The sequence below is a fragment of the Manacus vitellinus genome, unplaced genomic scaffold, assembly GCF_001715985.3.
Source record: "Manacus vitellinus isolate BGI_N305 unplaced genomic scaffold, ASM171598v3 scaffold_83_pilon, whole genome shotgun sequence".
In the NCBI taxonomy this organism is placed as follows: Eukaryota; Metazoa; Chordata; class Aves; order Passeriformes; family Pipridae; genus Manacus; species Manacus vitellinus.
Genome location: NW_021940836.1, coordinates 1,117,023 through 1,140,945, shown reverse-complemented (window position 1 = coordinate 1,140,945; position 23,923 = coordinate 1,117,023). Strand labels below are relative to the sequence as shown.

General features: G+C 43.5%; 1 protein-coding gene across 3 annotated transcripts in view; it reads left to right on the top strand.

The window, feature by feature from the left end:
- LOC103755233 (alpha-2-macroglobulin) overlaps positions 1-20,370 on the top strand; it is a 36,343-nt gene extending 15,973 nt beyond the window's left edge. Inside the window, exons 14-36 of one of the 3 annotated variants that reach the window (XM_018085578.2) lie at positions 433-575; positions 935-1,084; positions 1,298-1,468; positions 2,205-2,295; positions 3,697-3,823; positions 4,117-4,345; positions 5,372-5,498; positions 6,098-6,219; positions 8,592-8,643; positions 9,268-9,351; positions 9,459-9,635; positions 10,528-10,612; positions 11,168-11,324; positions 11,601-11,675; positions 13,842-14,007; positions 14,984-15,207; positions 15,796-16,014; positions 16,393-16,520; positions 16,864-16,954; positions 17,530-17,604; positions 18,001-18,103; positions 18,676-18,717; positions 20,220-20,370. In XM_018085578.2, coding sequence (XP_017941067.1) covers positions 433-575; positions 935-1,084; positions 1,298-1,468; positions 2,205-2,295; positions 3,697-3,823; positions 4,117-4,345; positions 5,372-5,498; positions 6,098-6,219; positions 8,592-8,643; positions 9,268-9,351; positions 9,459-9,635; positions 10,528-10,612; positions 11,168-11,324; positions 11,601-11,675; positions 13,842-14,007; positions 14,984-15,207; positions 15,796-16,014; positions 16,393-16,520; positions 16,864-16,954; positions 17,530-17,604; positions 18,001-18,103; positions 18,676-18,717; positions 20,220-20,245 — 2,864 coding nt within the window. In that variant the 3' untranslated portion in view covers positions 20,246-20,370. Of the gene's footprint in view, positions 1-432; positions 576-934; positions 1,085-1,297; positions 1,469-2,204; positions 2,305-3,696; positions 3,824-4,116; positions 4,346-5,371; positions 5,499-6,097; positions 6,220-8,591; positions 8,644-9,267; positions 9,352-9,458; positions 9,636-10,527; positions 10,613-11,167; positions 11,325-11,600; positions 11,676-13,841; positions 14,008-14,983; positions 15,208-15,795; positions 16,015-16,392; positions 16,521-16,863; positions 16,955-17,529; positions 17,605-18,000; positions 18,104-18,675; positions 18,718-20,219 lie in introns of all 3 variants that reach the window. The other 2 variants (XM_018085577.2, XM_018085576.2) reach the window with 2 other exon arrangements.
- The last annotated feature ends 3,553 nt before the right edge of the window (positions 20,371-23,923 follow it).

Below are 23,923 nucleotides of genomic sequence, written 5' to 3'. Positions count from 1 at the left end.
GTTTAGTGTTCCAGCTAAATGCTTGCTTAGCAGTAACTTTGCCAGTTATTCTTTCAGCCACTCTGCAACCTTGACTGCTGCCTCCCTTTACAATAGTCTGTTACCTTTTTTTCCCTCATCTGTTCTTGGTAGATCTTGAAGCTTGAGGGAAACAGTGGTTGAGAACATCAAGAAATTATGCCAGATGTTAACTGGGGAGAATCTAAAAGCTCTCCAACTCACTCCATTTGGCTATTCATGATCACTCTTTGAATCGTTTTTGAATGCAGGTATCTTCAGCAGCAGCCATAGGCTTCAATCATGTATCAGTATTCCTACCCCTGCTGACTAAAAATGTTCAGCATGAGTGAACTTGACTGTTTTATCTAGGAAAGGAAAATGCATGTACTGGGACTTCTTGTGTGTTGATCAGCCTTTTTTTCTCTCTGTTAGCTCATGGGACATTTCAGCTGACCCTCTCTGTTGAGGCAGCAATCGCTCCCCTGGCACGGATGCTTGTTTATACCACTTCGCCCAGTGGGGAAGTCATTGCCAGTTCAGCAGATTTCCAGGTTGAAAGTTGCCTCCCTAATAAAGTGAGTATATGTCACAGTTTATGCAACCCATGTTTGTCTTGTGACCAGTAGTTCAGTTATGAGTTCCAGAACGGAGGCAGAATTCATTCACAATGTGTTAATTAAGTGACCTGAGCAGATATTGACTGAGGATTGTTGACCAGAATAAATTACAAAGCTATAACTATAAAAAGTGGGGCAAGACAGAATAAAAAAGCAAATCAGTCATCATTATTAATTACATTGGTCAAAGCTGAATATATATTATGAGAATTGCAAGACACTAGCAGAGCTTAGTTCACAAGGCTAGAAGCATCAGTATAATAGCATGTAACAGTGTCTGGAAAAGTGGCTGTTTGAACTTCTTTTTGGATTTGCAGGTGAGATTGAATTTTGTACCCAAGGAAGGTCTTCCTGCCTCCAACACACACCTAAAACTCCATGCCACACCAGGGTCCCTGTGTGCCCTTCGTGCTGTGGACAAGAGTGTTCTCCTTATGAAGCCTGAAAATGAGCTCTCTCTCAGTTCTGTAAGTCTTGGCTACTTCTGGTAATGAGCAAGTACAAGAACCAACTAAATACCTATTAACACAACTATAGGAATGGGGCTATGTATTTTTACAGGTACACTCACTGCACTTGTTTTTCAGAAGCTGGCATTTACCAATGGAGTGTTAGATAGTATCTCCCCCTATAAGTGCTGATCTGCAACATTTTCCCCTGTTTTTTTTGCATTTACCTAGGTGTATGATCTTCTTCCACTGAAGGAAATCCGGGGTTATAGCTTCAAGGGCTACTACCTGGAAGAAGACAATGTAAACCCTTGTGTGTCACTTGAGAATATGTTAGTAAATGGATTTGTCTACGTACCCATTTCTCCTGATGGTGAAGGTGATGCCTATGACATTCTCAAAGTAAGCATCAGCCTTTCATTTTTCTTTTTGGTCCCTTTTTGGAATTGTCTGCTCTCCTCATCTGTCTTCAAGCGTTTTTTAATGAAAACAAAACAAAACAAAACAGAAAAGCTCATTTGCTGTAAACTTGCTAACTTTTGTATGCAAGAAAATAACCAAGCCCAGGCCCTTCATACTTAGCCCATCACTGGTACCTGAGTGTTTCTCTGAACCATTAAAACTTTGAAAGGTCTCCTCATTGCTAATAGAGATACCTGCAAATGGGCTCGAGTAAGGAAACAGTCCTGAGAAATTATTTCTAGTGCCATAATATTAGAAACTCTTCCTCATTCTTTCATGTTTTCTCTCTCTGCTTTAACAATGTCTTCAATAAAGTGTCAGTTACTTTGATAACCCAAAAATCCACCTATACCCATCTAAAGTGTCTTGCACAAGACTTTTTGGATTCCTTCAATCCCATGTGTTTCACAAGTCATTTTCATACAGGCAGCTGTGCTCAAAGTAGACCTATGGCCTTAGTATTCCATTGATCATGCCAGAATTTAACCATAGTATGAGTGTAACATGATAGAGCCTCAGCATCTGGGTTAAACCTGCCTATCTGGAATTTATATACAAGCCTTTGTTATTCTGATCACTACCAGACTTAAGTACATCTGTTCTTGACATACTAAATAAAGTTTATATCCAAACCAGTTTTTTCATATTTTTTTTCTTCTTTCTCTTTGTTTACTAGGAATTGGGCTTAAAAGTCTTCACTAGCAGCAAGATCCATAAGCCTGAAGTCTGCCAGCATTACCCAGGACACATGATGGAAAGGAGTTACAGTGGTTCTAGTACCTTCTTGATTTCACCTCCCACACAACTTCCTAAAATTTACTACCCTGCTTCTTTCCTTCCCTTTACATCTTTGAATATTAATTACACCAGTCAGATCTGATTCTGTTCAGATATGCTAACCTAATTCAGGATCGATCCCTTCTGGACTCAGTCCTGAAATATGAAACTGCTCTACCTCTACCTGCATCTTCCCAGCTAGACAGATATGTCTGGCTAGAACTGTGTGTGCTTGGTGACTCCCATGCCAGCCCCTACAGCAGGGATCTTGTAGGCACTAAAAGAGTCTTTCAGCACAAAGTAGTGGCTTTTTTTTTTTCATCAGACTTGAGTTCAACTGTGGAAACCTAAAAAAGGAGTCTCTTCTTCTAGGCAGCCACATTCTAGCAATAACTAGAGGAACAACTAGGGCAACAGTGGGCCAAGACAAATGGTCGATATTTTACCACTGGAAGATGAGAAATTTAGTTCTGTTCCCAGCTCTCCCACTCACATGACTAGAAGGGGCTGGGTGTGTCACATCACTTTGCTGCAGATTCAGTGACTATGAAGACATAACAATGATACTACTTTTGTTTGTTTGTATGTTTGTTTTCTTGAGTAGTTCTCAGACTAGAAAGGCTATATAAGACTCCTACCTTTGACACTTCCAGTTACTGACTTTTCCAGTGCAGTATCACAGTTCTGATTTAAAAAGGATAGCTTTTGATCCAGTGATAACTTCTAGCCTTCTATTTATAACAGATCAGATCTTTGGTTTTGAGATGAAGGATTTGTCATCAGAGTATGGCCCAAGACAACTGTCTCCTTTGAGAAGATGTAAAATCTTCTAAGGCTGATGGAAAACCTTTCAATAAGGCACAAAAGTATGCAGCACTGTGAGAAAGCATCCTCCCGTTTGGTTGCAAATGGTCAAAGATGTAAAGACCCATATTCATCTAAAAAAAAATCCTAGATGGAGGGCTAAGTGTGGCTTAGGTTTCGGGTTATCTATAAACTCAATCAATTCTTCATCCAGATTATTAAACTATGTGGCACATTAATATCTGGAGACAATAAGTTTCATGTTTGACTCTGTATTGCAACAGAAATATACCCTCAATAACATCATCATACGTGGTTCTTTTGGCACTGCTTTGTTTGCTGGCAGTGAGGGAATAGTGCTCCACTACATCTAATCTCTGTAAGAGCAGCAACATTAGGAAAAATTAAATACTGAGATGGCAACAGAGAAATGCATTTGTTTTCAGTGGCCAAGATTTCAAAGCTGTGCTTTCAATTTTAAAATTTTATCTAAGAATAACCACTACCTGGAAGGAAAGTATCTTCCTGATTTAGATTAGAATTTGACACATCTTTTCCTTTTTTCCTGTCATGGAAAAATTTCCTAGTCACTGCAATGAATCTGCTTGAAGATTTGGAGTATGAGATGGAAGAAGGTATGGTTGGTGAAAATACTGTGGAGACTGTCCGGAAGTACTTTCCTGAGACATGGATCTGGGACATAGTTTCAGTGAAGTAAGTGTTTAAGGGAATGTAGAGTGTGGTCACTAGGCCAAAACCTTACTTTTTTTACTAACCTATATGTTAAAGCCTCAAAGGAAGTATCAGTATTTCAGTGAGAGCGGTATTTCTAGTAGACAGAGGGATTTTTTAAGGTCAGTAAGTATAGGATTCTTTGGGGGAACATGCAAAAGCCAATGCCCATATCCCAGCTGGCCAGGAGTTTGCTGTCAGCAGATATTATGCAGTAGGCTAAGAAGAACGATCACCAGAATATAACTGAAATCTTGTTCTCTGTCCCTAACCAGCTCTGAGGGAAATGCTGATCTAGATGTGACCATCCCTGACACCATCACCGAGTGGAAAGCCAATGCATTCTGCACTTCAGCAGACACAGGCTTTGGCCTGTCTCCAACAGTGTCCCTCAAGGCCTTCCAGCCCTTCTTTGTTGAGCTCACCATGCCCTACTCTGTAGTGCGTGGCGAGTCCTTCACGCTGAAAGCCACCATTTTCAACTACCTGACCACCTGCATCAGGGTAAGAGACTTGCACAACTTTGCTCAGTCCAGCAGCTTAGGGAAGACTACAGTGGGTCACTTACAGCATGGTTTCCCAAGCCAGATGACTGATCTCTAACTATAATTTCATACAAGTGTACATATGTAGGAATCCTTGTGGTATCAGTAAAGAAGGAGTATGTTTTCCTGCCAAAGTTTAGAAAGCCCCATTAGATTCAGAACCTAAAGCTCTGCTAGTGAGACTCCCACCTTTGTCATTACAAATTTATGTCACTGTCCTATAGAAATATGAGACTTGGGTTATTTACAGACCATAGCATCATTGCACATGGAAATTCCAAGTTCACCAGGGTGGATACCTGTGTTCAGCCTTTAGTCTCATCTCACAAAATATCACAGCAGATTTGCTGGAATATGCAGACTTCCTTTGGTTTGTTGCATCTGTCCCTAAGGCACAGAGCAGAGCTATACAGCTTCACTATTCTTGTCTGCATTTTTTCACCAATGAAAAAGTCAAGAGAATTTGGAAAATGATTGGTATGAAATCTCAACCACCTTTGCTAAGCTTTTCATAAATACAGATTTTTATTCTAAAAGGAATGAAGCTGAAAAAAGGAGGGACACTGATCCAGTCATTCCAATGCCCTCTCATTTATTTCCCTGTCTTTCCTGTTTTGTTTGCTGTTTTCAGGTTCCTCTAATCCACTTTTCCTTGTTCCCTTACTTAGTTTCCCACCACTAGTGTTTTATCTTTTCACCTAACTAATCATGAGCAGGGTCTTTAATTCATGGCACAAGTGGTCTGTACTATTAATTTTACCAGAATTGATTTTCTTTCCAAAGATCCTGTTCCCTACACTTACCTTATGATTTTACACATCTCAGTCATTTCCCTCTTTATCAGGCAGTTCTTTCTCTGCAATATCCATAAGGTTCTCACAGTATAACAAGCTCCACTCCCCATTTCCATGTACTGCATCGCCTCCAATAACTTCAGCTTCTCTGCAAGTCCAAACTTCATGTCACCTGTCTGTGCAACCAACAGGTCAATGTGTCCCTGGCTGAATCTACTCATTTCCTGGCTATACCAGCAGAGAAACAGGAAGAATCCTACTGCATCTGCATGAATGAAAGAATAACTGTGGCTTGGGCAGTAACACCAAGATCTCTAGGTAAGAAGCTGGACAACAAGAACATACTGAGATCAGATATCTGTGTAGGGCATTAGATCTTTGGTGTGAGGAGCTGGGTAATTCAAAACCTGTTTGGAAGGATCTTCTCTATGTCAGAAGGGAGAAGTCCAACCCTGAGGTTGAGACACTACACTGGGTGTAATATTTCTAGTCCTAAACAAACCGTGTAAGTGTTGCAGGCCATTGCTTTCCTAACATGTAAATAGAAATCACAAATTCCCTTAATGCATGCAAAGTACTCAGATATTCCAGTTGTGGAATTAAGAATGCCTTGGCTTAATGTTTCTGGGTCTGAAATTTTTTAATCAAAGCTTGCTTTGATGGTCCCAGAACAAGACCATTTGATTTACAAGACCCGCCCCATCATTTCTCTTCTGGCTGATGGACCACCTGCTTGTATGGCCATCTTGAAGGAGGTGCCCTGAAAGGCTGCATGAAGATCAAGATAAAACACTGTCTCAAATTTAGTTCTCCTCTTGGAAAAGCTCTGTAATGTATCAGGAAGTGCCTAGCACAAACACAAATCCACATTTCCATGGCTCTACCAGGCAGGGCTGACTGACCCCTGTTTTCTCCAGGGCAGGTGGAGTTCTCGGTGAGCACTGAGGCTCTACAGAACCAGCAACCCTGTGGGAATGCAATTGTGGAGACCCCTGAGAAAGGGTGGAAGGACACAGTCATCAGACAGCTGCTGGTGGAGGTATGTGTGATGCTAATTTTGGTGACACAGAAAAGTAGCAACAGCAACAGTTGCTGTATGATAAAGGTTTTCTCTTTTAGCTATGAGAGCAGAAATAAAGGCTTGTAGGACTCTAATTATGCAAGCTGTTATAAAAGAAGCATTGACAAATCTAGCCCAGGCCAGTAGAGCCCATAACTCATAATGTTGCTATCTCATAGTAAAATCAGGGTTTGACGTTACACAGTGGGACAGAAATAATAAGGCAGGCCATAATGACAGGTTTTCTGAGACATCCTATCAGAGATAAGTAAGAACTCCTTGGTTTTACCTGTAATAAATAACAGGGATAGGTTGTAAATGGAACACTAGTCAGAAACCTTATGCTTCTCCTCCAGCACGTGGCTAGGACTTTGAAATATGGAACAGTCACCACAACCAACAAATATTTCTAAACAAAACTGCCATCGCTGTTTCAAACTGGTTTTATTACACTTTTAAGAATGTTCAAAACAGTGTAACTAACCTTTTATTCTTTTCATTCTTTTGTACACTTTTTTCTTAAGCAGTGTTTTGCCATGATAAAAGCACAGCTTTTCACGTGATAAATTGCCAGTCATAAAATTAATCCACAGCATGACTCCCTGTGATGCTATTAGCAAACAAAGGGTACTAGCTTGTTGTGTAGTGAAATCTATATAATGATAATAACTCCTTACATTGCAGACATTCCTGTTTGCAGTAAGGCAGAGCTAGGACTCATGTAACCTCAGAAAACGTTTTGCTAACCTGAATGTAATGATGGAACAACAATCCTATCTGCTAGTCACTTTTTTTTTAAATATTTACAGATAGGTTTGTACATATAATACATGAATAACTGTTTAACATTTCAGGAAAATTTCCTGATTTCATAAATACCTTCAGGAAAAAACACTTTATTTTTTTCTTTGAAGTTACTAGAAGATCAGCACTGTAAAGTCTTTTCTCCCAGATGGCAGGCGAATGAAAATTACTGAACAAGTATTAAAGATGCTTCTGTCAGGGTGTCTGAGAGATTGCTCATCCTATCCTATTTTTTTTATGCGGTAATTAATCTACAGCAAGCTCTGACTGGATGGAGTCAGAGATTAGCATCCAAGGCTCAACAATTAATTAGTAGGGGTGGATACAGTGAAACATGCTTGGGGTGAAGCTGCATTGTCATGAACATATGGATGACAATATTCCCTGCAGTAGGCAGTGTATCCTAGAGAGAGAAGGGACTGTGCCAAAGGCTCTGGGGCATCCTTTTGCCCATCCAGAAACCAAGCCTTGCTGAGAGGTCTTTGGGAAATAGGATGTTTTTTCACCCAGGAATTTCTCATCTGGAAAGGAAAATCTTTCAAATAATTACAGTGTGTGTTTTAATTTCCTGTTGAAATGTTCAAAATCAAACAAAACAATGGATTTCTCATTTAGTTGCATGTCACAAGGATATACTGAAATAAACATGAAGGTACCTTTGCAAACAGAAGCATTTAGTTCTGTCATACTTTATCCAAAAAGCTTTTTCTTTTTTCTCCTTCTCTTTTAATACTTTTCTGTCTTTTCCTATTGAAGGATGAGAGACAATGAATTTTAACTATGTGAGAAGGTAAAGACAATAACACCATTGTTTGCATGCTGGAAAAAATTTTCAATGGGCAAAAGTTGGAAAATAGTAATGAAGCAATGGGAACTCTCCTATTTGGAGGTTAAAAAATGATGCCGGGATCTCCCTAAAATAAATTCTGACAAAAAATAGTTTATAGTAAACATTTAATTCCTGAGTTTTTTGCAAAATATTTTCACCTATCTCAACAGAAAAGAGGGATTCTTTACTGACTTCAAAAAATAGGCTAGGAGTTTTTGAAACAGCAGGATAGAATCACCAATTGTCTATGGCATATATTTAGATTTTTGTTGTTGCAACATGTCACATATGGGTGCATTGGAGTGCTTTACCACCTGTAAAAGCTCTTGCATACATATCCTACCAGTGTCCCCAGCATTCAGCCATCACTGCAGCTACACTGGGCCATAGTGGGTAGCACCTTGGAAAAGAGGGTCCTGTGGCTCTGTTAGCACTGTTGGTAACAGCACCTTGCATGCTATCTGCATCATAACCTGTGAATCTGCAGGGCCTCTCTCAATAATAAGAAAGGAAAGAACATGTACTACATTTCATACTTGTAATTAGCTGGTATGTTATAGTCCTCAATTATCCTCAGTTTAGCACATGGAGGAGAAAACCTTTTAAGTCATTTCCAAAAAGTCCCTTTTAGTTTCCCTTTTGATATGTCTTCCTTTTCTTTGTTGTTGTTGCTGTTGTTTCTCATTTTTTGCTTTTTCTTCTTGCCCTTTTCCCCAAGCCGGAAGGGACTGAAGTGGAAACTACATACAACTCTGTGCTCTGTGCACCTGGTAAGAGCCATCTGCTTTCTAAGACTTTCTTTGCTATGGTAGAGACTAAAGACAAAGAGAGAAGAAAAGGTTTGTGAATGCTCCACTATGAGAAGAAAGGTGTAGGAAAGTGATAAAATTAAGCAAATTAGATGTATGTCCAACTGTTAGTGAAATCAGTTCCTCCTAGAGGAGGAGACCTGAGGATGTAATAGTGTCAACAATTACAGAGACAGAAGCTTATCTCTTAGGAACTGAGGCTGGCCAGGTCCCTGCAGGGAGAGAATATTTGGTATTTAATAAGGTTATCTCTAATGCCTTTCATTCAACAGGTGTAAAATCACAAACCAGACTCTGCAGTAAGCCGGGTCAGCTCACCGAAGCAGAAGAGGCCAGAAAAATAGGTTGGAAAGTGTATTTGTCAGTCAAGGCCAGCTGATAGTGCCATGTAGATGTCCATGACAATCTGTGTGTGAGGGTATTGAAGGCCCAACACAAAATTTTCAGGATGGGAAGCATCATCAACAAAATTACAGATAAATGGATTTCTTGAAGGCAGGAAAACCCTGTTCAGGAGATAGCTGCTACCCATGCATATACATATATCTGGAATTGTAACCAAATTAATCTGGTTTTTTATCCCAGAAAAGTCAATGACAGAGACAGTCTCCTTGGTTCTTCCAGAAACTGTGGTGGATGGCTCAGCCAGAGCGTATTTCTCAGTGCTAGGTAAGTGAAGCATCCTTTAAGTGTCACGCGCTATTTTGAAACACGGTGACTTCAGGCTGTGCTCAGTCTAATGGCTGATTTACACTGTAAATTGTCTCATTCCCCAGGTGACATCATGGGCACCGCCATGCAGAACCTGCACCAGCTCCTCCAGATGCCATTTGGCTGTGGAGAGCAGAACATGGTCCTCTTTGCACCCAACATCTATGTCCTGGACTATCTGAACAGGACAGGGCAGCTGAGTGAAGAAGTCAAATCCAAGGCCATTGGATACTTAGTGAGCGGTGAGACGGGACACAGCTTTTGCTTTTCTGTTCATCCCTTCCCTTGGCAACTGGATAAAGACACTATTGTCCACTGGCATGTATGATCTGTTGGAGGCTGTCTCTAGAAGGGAACATGATACTGGTAGGTGAGATGTATATAATACAGTACCTGTACGAAAGAATCCTATGTTCAAGTGAAGGTACAGCATGAGAGATAACAGCATCCAAACAGGAACACAGGAAAAGTCCAGAACTGGCAATAACTCAAGATTTCTTTCTGTAAGAAAAAGGTTATATGAAAGACATAAATCAGATTATAGCCACTAATCATGGCAGCTGCTTATGTAGATCTCGAACCCTCCTTAGGATTGAGATTTAGAAAGTATTGCTCACCTTTGACCAGGGCAGAATTTGAGCATATCTCGGGCATATTGATAGACATAACCCCTGCACATACACACATGATGGGTATATGCTACTAGAAAGGGGCTGGTTTGACTCAGTTATTTTTTCAGGAATATTGCACTTCCTCCAATGAAAATTACCCTGTTTTCTGCATCCCTATCCTGTGTAGGGCTCACATTTTTTATCAGTTCTCCTTTGGGAACCATTCTCTCATTTCTCTCAAGTCTGAGATTCATTTACCTCTCCTCATCTAGTCTAAGGCAGAGATCAGCAATGACCACAGATACTCAGTTTCCAGGTGTTTTAGGAGAGTGGAACAGCACAAAAATGGAGATACTCAGAGCTGTGGGTTTGCCTGAACTTCCATTGTGATACTTAGCAACATAGCTCACACTTCTGCCATTAGTTAAGGGGGACATTTTGTCCCATATCTGCTACATTTCCTTTGCATGGCTCCTTGAAAAGTACAGTGGCAACTGAAATATTTTTTCACTCTCCATTTCAGGGTATCAAAGGCAATTGAAGTACAAACACTGGGATGGTTCTTATAGTACCTTTGGGCCACATTATGGGCAAGTTGGAAATACCTGGTAAGACTTCAGTACCACTGGCTTTTCATTACTGCTTTTCGTGCCTTCCCTTTCCTCAGTGTTCTCTTGTGCTTGGCCATTGTTGAGGTTGAAATGGAGTTGGAGATGAAGTTATTATCATGACATCACAGAATAATCATGTGAGATAATGGGGGAAGAAAGGATGTTAAGGGAGGTGCCTTTTAGGCTTGCAGTGCTGCACTGATAGCTACTTACCTCCTCTGACACCCTTCTTCAGCTCAAGTGAGGGTGGCCTGAAAGATGGTATAGCTAGTTCTTGTTAGCAGAAGATGATGATGAATCCCCACAGTGCCATTACCCAGTGCCATTGCCTGCAGTCCTCAGGGCTATGAATAACAGCTTCCATTTAGCATTAGTCCCTATCTCACTGAGTTGCTAAGCTATCTCAGTTTCCAACCAACCCCCTGTGATCAAGTCTTGTAGCCTCTACTGCTTTCCTCCAGAACAGTAATGCCCTATGACAGTATGGGCCCTATGACCTCTGATGGATACAGGACCTGCTCAGAATGTCTTGGTTCCCTCTGTCACTTTCAGGCTCACAGCCTTTGTCCTCAAGTCTTTTGCCCAGGCCCGGCCTCACATCTTCATAGATGAGAAGCACATCCAGGATGCTTTGATCTGGCTTACTCAAAAGCAGAAGGATAATGGCTGTTTCCGCAGTTCTGGGACACTCCTGAACAATGCTATGAAGGTAATGTGTCTGCCTGGTTGGCTCCATATGGCTTTTGTCAGGCTGCAACTTGACCATAAGTCAATCTGGGATCAATGAAGCTATTTTGTCACTTGGGGGTTGGAGAAGAGTGAGGAGCTATCACAGAAACATGAAGAAGTCAGCAGCATCTTCTGAAGGACTTGCCATGAGCAGGAGACTAGGAAGGATTTGTCTCTGCAGGATGTAAATACGTTGCATAGAGAGAAGCCAGTGGTGCTGTGTAGGATCAACAACTACTTTTGTGTTTCCCTGCAGGGTGGAGTGAATGACGAGGTCACACTGACAGCCTATATCACTATTGCATTGCTGGAGATTCCTCTGCCTGTAACTGTATGTGTCCGCACCCCAACCTGAGCCATAGATGGTACTAACCTAACTTACTAGTGTTCCTTCCCACCAGATTATCAGGTCTCTTTAGCTTTTGAAAGAAGAAATCCCACCTGAATAGTCTTTCTGTTTAAGCCTAGACTAAACTAACACTTTTCCTCCATTTTCCTTCCCTGTCCAATCCTTTCTCCCGTACAAACATTTTACTTAACATTCTTCTGAGTTCTTTTGTGGACAATAACTGATTGGTTCCATACAGATTGGATTAAAAATTAGTTAAATAAGATTTAATTCTCTGAAGTGAGCCAAAAAGTTTTCTACTCCTACAAAAATCTCCTTTTGTTTCTTGGAATGGTACATTCCTGCTGAACCGCTTCTGTTGTGAAGACACAACAGCATAGGCATGTAAAAAAGAGTCGCACACTCAGGGTTCATTCTTATTTTCTCTGCCTCTTCTAGATTTTTTTATGGGAAATCCCCATCCTTAATGCTTGAAGAAAAAGGTATACCTATAGGTAATAAAGTATAGCTATAGAGAGTACCATAATGTCACTCTGTGAAAAGCCCGAGGCCTATTTAAGAACAATGAGGGTTTGGTGATTCTGATCCCCTCACTTTGAGACAAGGCTGTGGTGCAGGTAAAATTGGGGTATGAATTGCAGCAGAAGGCCTGCTGAACCAGGGTGGTTGCCAGGCTGCTGTAATTCCTGTACTTCAAATGTGGTAGGGACTGTTTTGTTTTCCAAGTTTTTTCCTATGTAGCAAGAACCAATAGAAGGAATTATTTTGTCAGTAAGATGACATGGATGGCATTAACTTCATCAGAAAAGTATTCTTTCTTTGGTATGTGTTGTGTTTAGAAGACAAGTTCTCAGGCAGAAACTGTATTGGATAACAAAGAAGTTTTTCAACTCCCTGTCTGAGCCTAAAACCACCATTGAATGTGAAGGAAGGGATTTGTCAGAATTTGAGTGAGATATAGGTGCATTTCAAGTTAAGCTGCATGAAATCCTAAATTTAACACAGCCCTTAAGTCATTAAGGCTATTGACAATCATACAGAATATTTCTATAAGTAAGCTATATTAAACCCTCATAAAAATCTTATTAGCACTGTTCTGACCATGTGTGTCTAATGCCACATCCTGTCATTAGGCTGAACTCCTCCCCAACACTTACCTTACAAATAGTAGTAAGCATATGAAACCTTAGGTGAGGCATAGACACAACTGATTTTGGTTTTATTCTTTGTTTTCTCAAACACAGTTGAATTACATCTCCAAAAATGATCACAAAAGATTTCATCTTCCAGTAGACACCCAGTGAAGGCAAAGGACAAAGCCACTGAAAAAATACATGGTTTACTTCTAGATTAAGCTGTAAATGTGCTGTTGGGATTCTGATCATGACATGCTGTCTCTGCAGTATTATTGTTTCAATTTTATAGCAGTTTTCCATCACAAATGAGAAATAGTCATGCATCTGGCTGCAAGGTCATGGAGTCACATCATCTGTTAGTCCGTTACTTAACACTGTGTAAAGGAGTTACATTTTTTATAATTGCACTCTCAAACCATACTTGAGATTCTGGCTTGGAAAAGACATACATTGTTAATGTTAATGTCTCACAAAAAAACATTTCAGAAAATACAAAAAATAATATTCTTTCTTATGCAGAGATAGTTTCCTGCCAAACTAGAATCTACATTATCGGCTTCCAACAAAATTAATTTTTTTTCAGAAGGTCCTAAAAAAGGGGAGCTAACCAATGAAAAGAAAAGGACAGAGCAGAGGGTGAAAGCACAGAAGAGTCTCAGGGCGATAGCTGAAGGAGGAAAGCAAGTATTCAGGACATCTACAGAAAGGAAGTAATTCTTCTCAAGACAGAAGGATCAGAGCCCTGCTTCTCAGTCTTTAAATCAAACTGGGAAAAACCATTAACAAGACATATTAGAGAAACATTGATACAAGATAAGGAACAGCCTTTGGCTGCCCATTTGTTCTAGGGATTATTGGGCCTGGAAGGGAAGGGATACGCAGTAGTACAATATTTGTCAGAGCAGACAGTGGGGTTGCCAAGGGTCCATAGGTACCATCCGATTCCTGATGTTCTAAGATGGGCCTCAGTGTGATCTCTGGCTGCTCCAGCTCAGTCTCTCTCTCCTCCCAGGACTCGGTGGTGCGGAATGCTCTGTTCTGCCTGGAAACGGCGGCAGATCAGAAAGAAAACCATGTGTACACCAAGGCACTGCTAGCATATGCATTTACCCTGGCAGGGAAAACAGATAAACGGAAGACATTGCTTGACTCACTTGAAAAGGAAGCTGTGAAAGAGGGTGAGTACTCCTGGTGGGACATCTCTTTTATTGGCCTTACATCTTCCCTTGATAAAATGGCTTTTGTTGGTGGGGTAATTGTTAATGTAGGAACTGGCTTCTGTGAGTACGAAAAGGTGGAGGGAGAAGAAAGATTTGTGCAAAGGGATTACCTTTCTGAGAACTCCCTCTCAGTCCAAAGTCCTAAATCTCTGCTTTGAGGGAGTTCACTGGGAAGCACCAGGTACCATCCCCTCAGTAATGAACTAAAGAATAGCTCTGCTGGCATCTCTCCTTAGTCCACTCCTCTTGCCACACCAGGCATCACTTAGCAAAGGCTTAATAATGTTTATGGGCATTCCTTCCAGGGCATGGGCTCAACATAGAACAAAGTTGACCTTGCACAGCACAAGGCATGTAAATCAGAGAAGTACTGGATGTGCTGAGGGAGAAAATGAATATACAGGTCACTGTGGAGGCCACAGCATTAGCTCAGAGTCTTCTAGGAATTCATGTAACAATTCAGAAGCGTTCTACTTAAATCAGACCAGACAGTGGATTTGCTCAAATGTTGGGTAGCAGGGTATTGAGGGAAGTATCCCCCCCTGCAAGTGACTGTCAAGCCCTGGTCACATTCTTTGAGCCATTTTGTCTCACAGATTCTGTCACTGCCCAACCCTGGCATCTCTACTCAAAAAGGGAAAGAGCAGTATCCTTCCTAGATCTCTGGTTCCCTGAGGTGCCTAAGCCCATAAGCATCTATGTGAATCTGGAGTCTAGAACAAAGTGTTATCTAGGCATGAGGCTCAGCATTCTCATAGTAGCTGTAAACCCACAAAATGTGTAACCCTAACCCTTCCCCCTTCATCCTGCATGATAGGTGCATCCTGGAGGCTGCATCCTCCCACCTGGAGTTGCAGCAGATCAAGAAGTCCCCTGCAATAACTAGTAGTAATTGCTTGTTGTCTTGTCTCCACGCTCCCTGCCTCCTGCGAAGATGGGTCTGTTCATTGGCAGCGACCTGGGAAAGAGCCAGAAGTTGATCTCCCCTACTATCGCTACCGAGCCCCCTCTGCTGAAGTGGAGATGACAGCCTATGTGCTCCTTGCTTACCTCACCTCTCAGCCAGCACCTTCCCAGGAGGAGCTGTCATTTGCATCTCATATTGCAAAGTGGATCAGTGGTCAGCAGAATCCCAATGGAGGCTTCTCCTCCACCCAGGTGAGCTGCTTCCCATTCCCTCCTGCGACTTCGCACATCAATGTCTAAGGATGGGACATGTCAGAGAGCCAGGTGGGAGCCCAGCAAGGTTTGCCAGGAAGGTGGGAACATTAGACCTGCAGTATATCCATGCAGTACCCACCATGCCAAGTGCTTGAAATGCTAGAGGCAAGTATGTCAGGTAGTGTCCTTGGGAATGACTGAAACTTTGATGAATGACCTGATTTTCTTGACACGGTGGGGCAGAATGATAGGGACACAAGGAATGTGTGTTTGTGCCGTTGGAGAGGGCTCATGCTGCACTTTGTTTGTGCATATAAAATTGCTGCTTTGTCCTGTAAAGTGCAAGGGAAGGCTGTGCACAGCTCCACACCAAGGAGGTCATGGAACCTACAACTGCTATCCAGAGGACACAGGAATGGAATGGGAACATGCAAAAGCTGATCTTTGCCTCTGTCTTTTCTACTTAACACTGGAGAAAGTGAAGGATGGATGGGGGGGTGCCAACAGAAAGGGCAGACCTGTGGGAGGGCAGGCTATGGCAAGGCTGACTGCACCCCCCTGGGTGCTGGGATCTGTCTCTTTCAGGACACAGTGGTGGCTCTCCAAGCCTTGTCCCTGTATGGAGCTCTCACTTATGCCAAGAGCGGGGCAGCTTCCAAAGTGACCCTGCAATCTGGAGGGAACTTCCAGCAAGACTTCCAAGTGGATCCCACCAACCGGCTGCTACTCCAGCGCATGTCCCTTCCCCGGGTGCCAGGGGAGTACAGTGTGGAGGTGTCTGGTGAAGGATGTGTCTACCTGCAGGTGAGAGAAATACAGATAGGTGGCATCCTGGGAGGGGAGCCCCTTGCCAGGCTGGAGCCATGGAGAGGGCAGAATTATAAAATCATCTAGGCTGGAAAAGACCCTAAAGGTCATTGAGTCCATCTCCACCTGGAGAAGAAGGGACAGGAGAGAGGGGAGAAGTGGGAGGGAAGGCTCTGGGTAAAGGGAAGAGGAGAAGAGCAGAGTTATGTGGAAAGAACGAGTGGGAGGGAAGGAGGGAAAGACCTGCAGTGTGGAGGAGCTGTGAGAATGGGAGAAGTGGGGAGGCTGGGTGGGGGAGAGCATCCCCTCTCTCCAACATTGGGCATCACGCACACATGCTCACATGCTCACACATGGCTGCTGCCTGTCCCCTAGACAAGCCTGAGGTACAACGTGCAGCCCACACGGGAGGATGCACCTTTCATGCTTCGTGTGTACACTGTCCCAGAGACATGTGTGGACTCCAAGGCTCACAAGGTCTTTGACATTGGCATAAATGTCAGGTGAGTCTATGTTTTGGTCTGAGCCTTCCTGTCCAGCCATGGGGGCTGGAGGAGGTCTGGTTGTCCCCAGGGTGAGCCAGTCCGGAAGCCCTGGAGGTACAATGAATTCCTGGGACGGTGGGCAAGAAGCAGCTGGGCTGGGCCCTGCAGTGGTGAAATTGTGTGGGCAGCCTAGAGCTGGGCTAGCGAGAGGCTGCCTAGATGACTAGGAGAACCTGGCCTAGCTGGAGAAGAAGGTGCTGGACTGCCAGGACTTGGTGTGGTGCCAAGTGCTACGGATAAGCTGGAAGTGTCCCCAGCTTTGACTTGATGTGCACTGAATCTTTGTTGCTCAATTCCTTAGTTACACTGGAGAGCGCAACAGCTCCAACATGGTGATTGTTGATGTGAAGATGCTGTCGGGATTCATTCCCTTGAAGTCCTCAGTGAGGAAGGTAGGATCATATGTGAAGCATTTTTTGGAGTATACCTGTCCTTAATCCAGGGCATCAATTTCCTTATTTAAAGGAGATTTTAGTTCTTTTCCTGGTATATTCGTCCCTCTTGGACCTGTCCAACTTTTCCTCCAGGTCCTTCAACCCTCAGCTGTGAAGTAGGGGTGAATGAGGGATGCCATCTGCAGCATTGCTTTCCCACTCCTCAAGCATTTGTGGTAGCTTGCAATTATTCAAATATATGTGGAGTTTGGCCCTGAGAAAGAGAGCTGGAAGGAGACCATTAGGTTTAATTTCAGGAGCTCAAAAGCCTTTGGAGATAGACGAGAGCCATGACAATGCTGGTCCCTCATTCCATTTTTGTGTCAAGGAAGTACAAGAGCTTGAGATGATGGGAACTGGGGGAACACTTAGTGTGTGGGGCTTCATATGAGAGTGTTTCAGAAGTCCCTTGGGAAGTACCCTGTGCTTTACTTCTCAGCACCCAATTGGTGGGATTCTACTGGTGTGAGGAAACTTAGAAGGATTGTCTAACCTCCATCAGATTAGCAACCTTTTCTGTCTCCTCTTTCCAGCTCTCAAACACCTGGTTTCACCTGATCCAGCGGACGGAGGTGAACTCAAATCATGTCTTGCTGTACATAGAGCAGGTGAGGACTAACTCAGGGCTGCCATGGGGCACAGAGTGAGCTCTGCAGCACACCAGCAATAGCATCAACAGTGATGGAGAGAATTGCTAACCATCTCCAGGCTTATAAACACAGATCATAAACCTCTTTGTCACCAACCTTGTATGTCTCATAGGAGACAAACTCTGTCCCAGCCCTCAGCAGGCTTTCCCTCCACAGATCAGGCCCTGTGATTTCTCCCCATTATGGGGAAAGGTTTCCCCTTGCCCTTCAGCCAGGCCCACAGCCCCTGTGTGCCATCAGGGCCAAGGCACAGGTGGCAGGGGAGAGTGAGAGGGCCTGGGGCAGTGTGGAGACAAAGAGGAGCCTGGGACAATGTGGAGCCCCCCCTGACCCTCTACCGCTTCCCTTTCCCAGCTGAGCAGTGAGACCCTCAGCTTCTCCTTCACGGTGGAGCGGGACATCCCCGTGCAGGGCCTGAAGCCAGCCCAGGTGAAGGTCTATGACTACTACGAGACAGGTGAGTGGGGATTGGTAGCGCCCATGGGAGCAAGGGTGGGCAGTGGGATACGTGGAGTGGCACGGGAGCTGTGCAGACCCACAGCTGCTGCTGGCCTGGGCCATCACCTTGAGCTCTCTGAGTGCAGAGGGGCCCAGGGTAGAGCTGTGGGTGCTGAAGGTCCTGTGCTCAGGTCTGGCCCCAGAGCGCAGCTGTGCCTGTGTTTGCAGGCAGACCTGCTGCTCCTTGTGTCTCTGCTGTCCTGGCTGCTGCGCCAGGCTGGCAGCAACAGAGTTCTTTGTCCCCACCCCACCCTAGTGTGCTGGGAGAAGGTGCCTGAGCAGCCCTTGGGCACACCAGGGTAGAGACCTGCTGGAACTGCTTGTGCGGGGTGGCTCTGCCTTGCTGCCACTGCCCCCAGACGGGGCTGTGATTTGGGCTCCTCCCACCCCAGTTGAGATCTGTGGAGGGAAGCTGGGGATGGTGTCAGCAGCCTGCTGACGAGCCTGGGAAAAGCATCTCTGGCACATGTCCCTCTGTCAGCAGTGCCAGGGGTCACGGCAGTTCACTCTCTCCTTTCCCTTGCTTTCCAGATGAATTTGCCACACAGGAGTACAGTGCTCCCTGCGCCACAGGTAGGGTACCGAGACCCCTTCGCTTCACAGTTCTTTACATCTTCTTAATTGTATTTTTTAGTCTTCCAGGCAATGCTTTTCTCTTCATGCTTGAATTTGGATTACATTTACCCGTCTTACAGGCACAGATATTGCATAGAAATTGAGAGCATGTGAGTTACACTGTTGTTGTTTCCCAAGAGATGGCCAAGTTTGCCTTTGGTAGCCACTACTGGGAGCAACAGCTGCTTCCTGCTCAGCTACCTCCTGCCCAAGCAGAAGGGTTGTCTCTCAGGAGGCAGGTGTGCCTCGTTACCCTAGGCAGCCACTCCTCAGTCTTGGTTTGGAGACTGAGCTGGCAGGACAGAAATACTGTGGTCTTTGGGGGGAGGGTTCTCTGCAACACAAGGCGGCATGTGTTTAGCTTCGGAGCTCAGATAATGTGGGAGCTTCTGTAAAAGGCCCTGACCAAGGATATTTCTCTCATCTTATGTGGAGTCTTCCAATATGAAGAATGACAGGTCTTGCTTCCCCCCAGTTGCTCAGTTTCACGTGTTTGGAATATGGAGGCTTCTGTAAAGCAGAGTTCCTGGGAAGTGGTTTTTCACAGGGCCTGACTGTGCCATCTGAGGGAAGCGAAAAAATGATCTGGACTTGGGGAAGGCAAAAGCTTTGTCACTTGCTGGTGGTAAATGGTGAAATTTATCTCTTTTCATGTTCTTACCTGGTATCTTGGAAAAGAGCCTGAACTCCCACACTTTTACTCCATACTGCTTGCTAACCTGGGCTGTGTCCATAGGTACAGATGTGTTCTGTTGATTTTGGACCTATAGCCTCAGTTCATGGAAAAATGCACATAAGTCCTGATGGACCTTGAGCGGATAGTAAAGCATTTCCAAAGGATGTATTGGTGTGGTCTGGTCATTCAGTCTGAGACTGGTGGGGAGGCTTTAGATTTTAGGCTACTCCTCCTCATTTCTGTTAAAAGGCAGAGTTTTTATCTTCCTTGAAAAGGGTAATGGGAAACTGCTACTTAAGAAGTTCATCCCCTGGTCTAGGTGTACAAAGGTAGTCTGCACTGACTTAAAAGGCAAATCTCAATCGCAAAGTTTCCTTCTCTGCTCTGAATAGTAGGGCAGTAGAGTGCCATAGGTTCCTTCCACTCTTGGCAGAGAAAGAAATAGAGTATGTCTCACTGTTGCACGGAACATCCTTGCCTGTTTGCACTGTGCTCCTGTGTACATCTCAGTTGTGACAAATCCTACTCTGTTTATCTCTCCCAGTGGGTCAGAATGAATTTCAGCTCTCTCTCAACCTCACATAGCCCTGAAGGTGACATGAGTATTGAGTGCTGTGGATAACTGTCAACCCTGGTGAAACAGCAACTCACTCTCCTGTTCTGTGCTTCTCACACAACCTGGCTTCCATATCCACATCTTGCTCTCTCTGTCGTTCGTCCTGAGAGGGGGAACTGACATATCTCTCTAACTTATCTCCCCTCCCATCTTCTTTCATTCTTGCAGAGGAAGTAGACCAGGGCAATGCATGAAGAATACTCCCAGATGCTGGAACCCACCTGCCTCACTACCACCACCACCCCATAGAGTGACAGATGAATAATGCCTGCAAGGAGTGGGAAATTAACTTTACAAATAAATTAACTGTACTCACCAATGATTTTTGAACAATTTATTCCCAATTCTGATTTTTCCTGCTCAGCTTTCAGTCACAGCTTTAATCTCCCTGGCTTCTTAAGTTGAAGAGTATACCATCCAGGAATGCCTGTATGCAGGGTAGTAAGACTGACAAGTGAGAAAGAAAAAAAAGAGGACCAAATGATTTAAGTTGGGGTCAGCCTTTCTAATGTATCTCTATCTGTGCTATGTTCTTTGAACTTGTCATCTGTGATCCTGTATAATCAATGGAGAAGGACAGGTACTTCTTGGGAACAATTTCTCTCCCTGGCTTAGAAACCATAACCTTGATAGAATTGGTCTCTGCTGATGGCTGTCCATGTCTCCCACAAGTTGGCAGCCTGGATGATCAGCTAATGTTAAAAGAAATTCAACCTCTGTGATCTTACCTGTAGACAGCCCTTCTGGGATTGTTTCTTGTTTGTAGAAGAATGGAAAGAGATACAGTCTGCCTTTTTCTAAGATTAGAGTGTATGGTGGCAGGAGGAATGTGTGCATGCATTATGCCTTCAGCTGCTAACTTAGCCTGTTCTCCAGCTGGAGCTTGGGCCTTCTTGTGGAAACTTCCATACCTTGTGTCTGCTGCTTCTGGGAGATTCCCAAGGAGAAGCTAATGGCATTTGCCTGTAACCTACCTGCCTAAGTCTAGTCTAAATGGCACATTTATTTAAATCATAGAGTTGCTTTGATGAAACTCTCTATAGGCCTCTTATATATCTCCAGGAATGCTCCCCTTTTCTTGGTTTTGTCTCATTAATTTGTGGGTTTAACTTTTTGAATGCCGAAAGATCTTACGTGACTTGTTTATTCTCATGAAATGCTTATTGTTAGGTATCATGGCACACTGTGTATCCAAAGTATGTTCCATCTGATTTGTTTTAGTGAGCCTGTACAAAAAAAATGTAATTGAGAATAAATAAAATTCTTCATCTATTTTGCTAGATATTAATATTATGTCACTTTGTCTTCTGTGGTGTTTGGCATTTACACATTCAAGACCTTTACACACCTCATATTCAGAGAAGTCTATGGAATGAACCACCTTCAGTGAAAGCTGAACACTATTTCCAGTCCAGCTAATTGCATTTTGTTTTGATTTAGAAAGAGTAAAGCCATCTATTTTTTTACCATTAGGCAATTACTTTTCCAAGTTCTGAAAACAACATAGGCTTTGGTTGCTGAATTAAACTGTTTGAATTTTAGACCACTGTGATTTGCCTTTGAAGCATGCCATGCAAGCTCCATGGGGATAGAAATTCAATATTCCAACATTCCAGTACTTCCTTTAACCTTGCTAAAGTTTCCTAATGGTATACTATGGAGGACATTCAAGAATGTGACTGATGATTCACAATCTGGTTGAGCAGAGAAATATCAAACTGCTTCACAGATACAGAATGGCCAGGGAGCTCCAAATGCCAAGTGTGTGGCTGCCCATGGGCAGCAGGTGTTGATTAATTTAAAACCAGGCAGCAGCAAAACACGGAACATACTCCAGTAATTTTACAGACTTTTAAATTAAATTGTCATGATGATCACTTTGTTTCTTTTGAGGCAGTAAAGATCTAATGTCATAACCATGCAGAGTTCATTTACTTACCAGAAACCAAACTAGGACGAAGGAGCCATTGCCATCCATCTACAGTCTGCAGTAGAGGATGGTCTGTATTTGCAAACCTGTGTGTGAATGCACAAGTTTGTTGACCTGTCACTTCTGAACCTGCTTGCCCCTAAATAACAGTGTCAGCTATATCACTTCAGCACAGTCAGTTTCTCATGACCCATAGCAAAAGGACCGATATAAAAGGGGCCAGAGCAAACTGCAGTCCTCACACAGTGAGGAATTCTGGCTTAAGAAGGGGAAAGAGAGTCTTTAGACATCCACATGGATGATAATAATGCTAAGAACATCAGTGTCACTGAAGCAAATACAGGTCCTTTACTGCATCAGTGACTTAAATTTTTGACAATCTGAGTTTGTGTACATGAAAGAAGATACAAGAGGGACTCCTACAGGTGTGTTTTCTTCAGCTTACATTGGGAGGGTGAAAGGCACCTCTGCACATATAAACATGTAAATAAAATACACATGGTTCCATATGACCTCTTGAACTGAGGTTGATTGCCCTTGTGTCCCTGTGAGAGATCTAGACTAGAGAAAATGTGATCTTACAAAAAACTGACATGCCTAATGTTTAACCCAAACTATCAGAATCCATGGCTTCTCCTCTGAATTCTGCTGAAGCACTGTAAGCCTAGTTGCAAGGGAGAAAAAAAAAAGTATTAAAATTATTCAAAAAAACTAGAAGACAGCTACAGGCCTCCAGTGAGGGGTAGAAGATAAGGTTCTCATGAAAAATGCAAGGGGTTTGGCTCATAGTGTGGTTCTTGGTTGAAATTCTAAGATTATCTTGAGTGCCATCACTTGGCATGTACAGGAGAACCAGGCAATCAAGCAGGAAAGGCAGGTCCTCCTTGACCAACTTGTTCTCCTTCTGTGACAGGGTGACCCACTTAGTGGATGGGGGAAAGGCCATGGATGTTACCTCGATTTTAGTAAAGCCTTTGACACAATTTGCCACAGCACTGACCTGGAGAAACTGACTGCCCATGGCTTGGACAGGTACACTTTTCAGTGGGTAAAAACCTGGCTGGATGGTTGGGCCCAGGGAGTGGTGGTGAATAGTGCTACATCCAGTTGGCCTCTGTGTCCAGTGGTGTCTCCTAGGGCTCAGTGTTGGGGCCAGTCCTGTTTAATACCTTTATCAATGATCTGGATGAGGGGATCAAGTGCACTCTCAGCAAATTTGCAGAAGACACCAATTTGGGTGGGAGAGTTGACCTGCTGGAGGATAGGAAGGCTCTGCAGCGGGATTTGGACAGCCTAGATCAATGAGCCTAGGCCAATGATATGAGGCCTAATGCTGGGTCCTACAGTTGGGTCACAACAACCCCATGCAACCCTACATGATTTAGCAGTGGACTTCGCAGTGCTGAGTTAACTGTAGGACTTGATGACCTTAAAGGTCTTCACCAACCTAAACAATTCTATGAATGACACTGTTAAGATCCCCATTCCTCTCTGTTTTCACTTTAGCTGTTTAGAAGCAAGCAGACAATGTCTTCACTGCTAGAATGGAAAAATCCACAGGTCTTTCCTTCACTTCTATCTAGTCTGCTGTGAAAGATCACACTGCCCTTCCATCTCATAGCAGTGATTTCACAGTGAGATCAAAGGTGATATGTGATCAGAGGTTTTTGTCCAAGGATCATCTTGCAGAAAACATCCTTTTAGAGTCAAAGAGACAAACTTCTACTGCAGAATGGATCTGGTAGGATTTCCTTTCTTCCTAGAGAACTGGCAAGTATGGACACAAATCTCCCAACTGCTAAAAGCTGTCTGCCTTCTGATATTTCCAAACACCACCTTGCCATGGATGGCTCTGGATTGAAATCTCAGGCCATTACACAGTCAGAGCTATGGATGGGAGGAGAGACAAGACACAGTAACAGAAAACAAAACCAGACACATC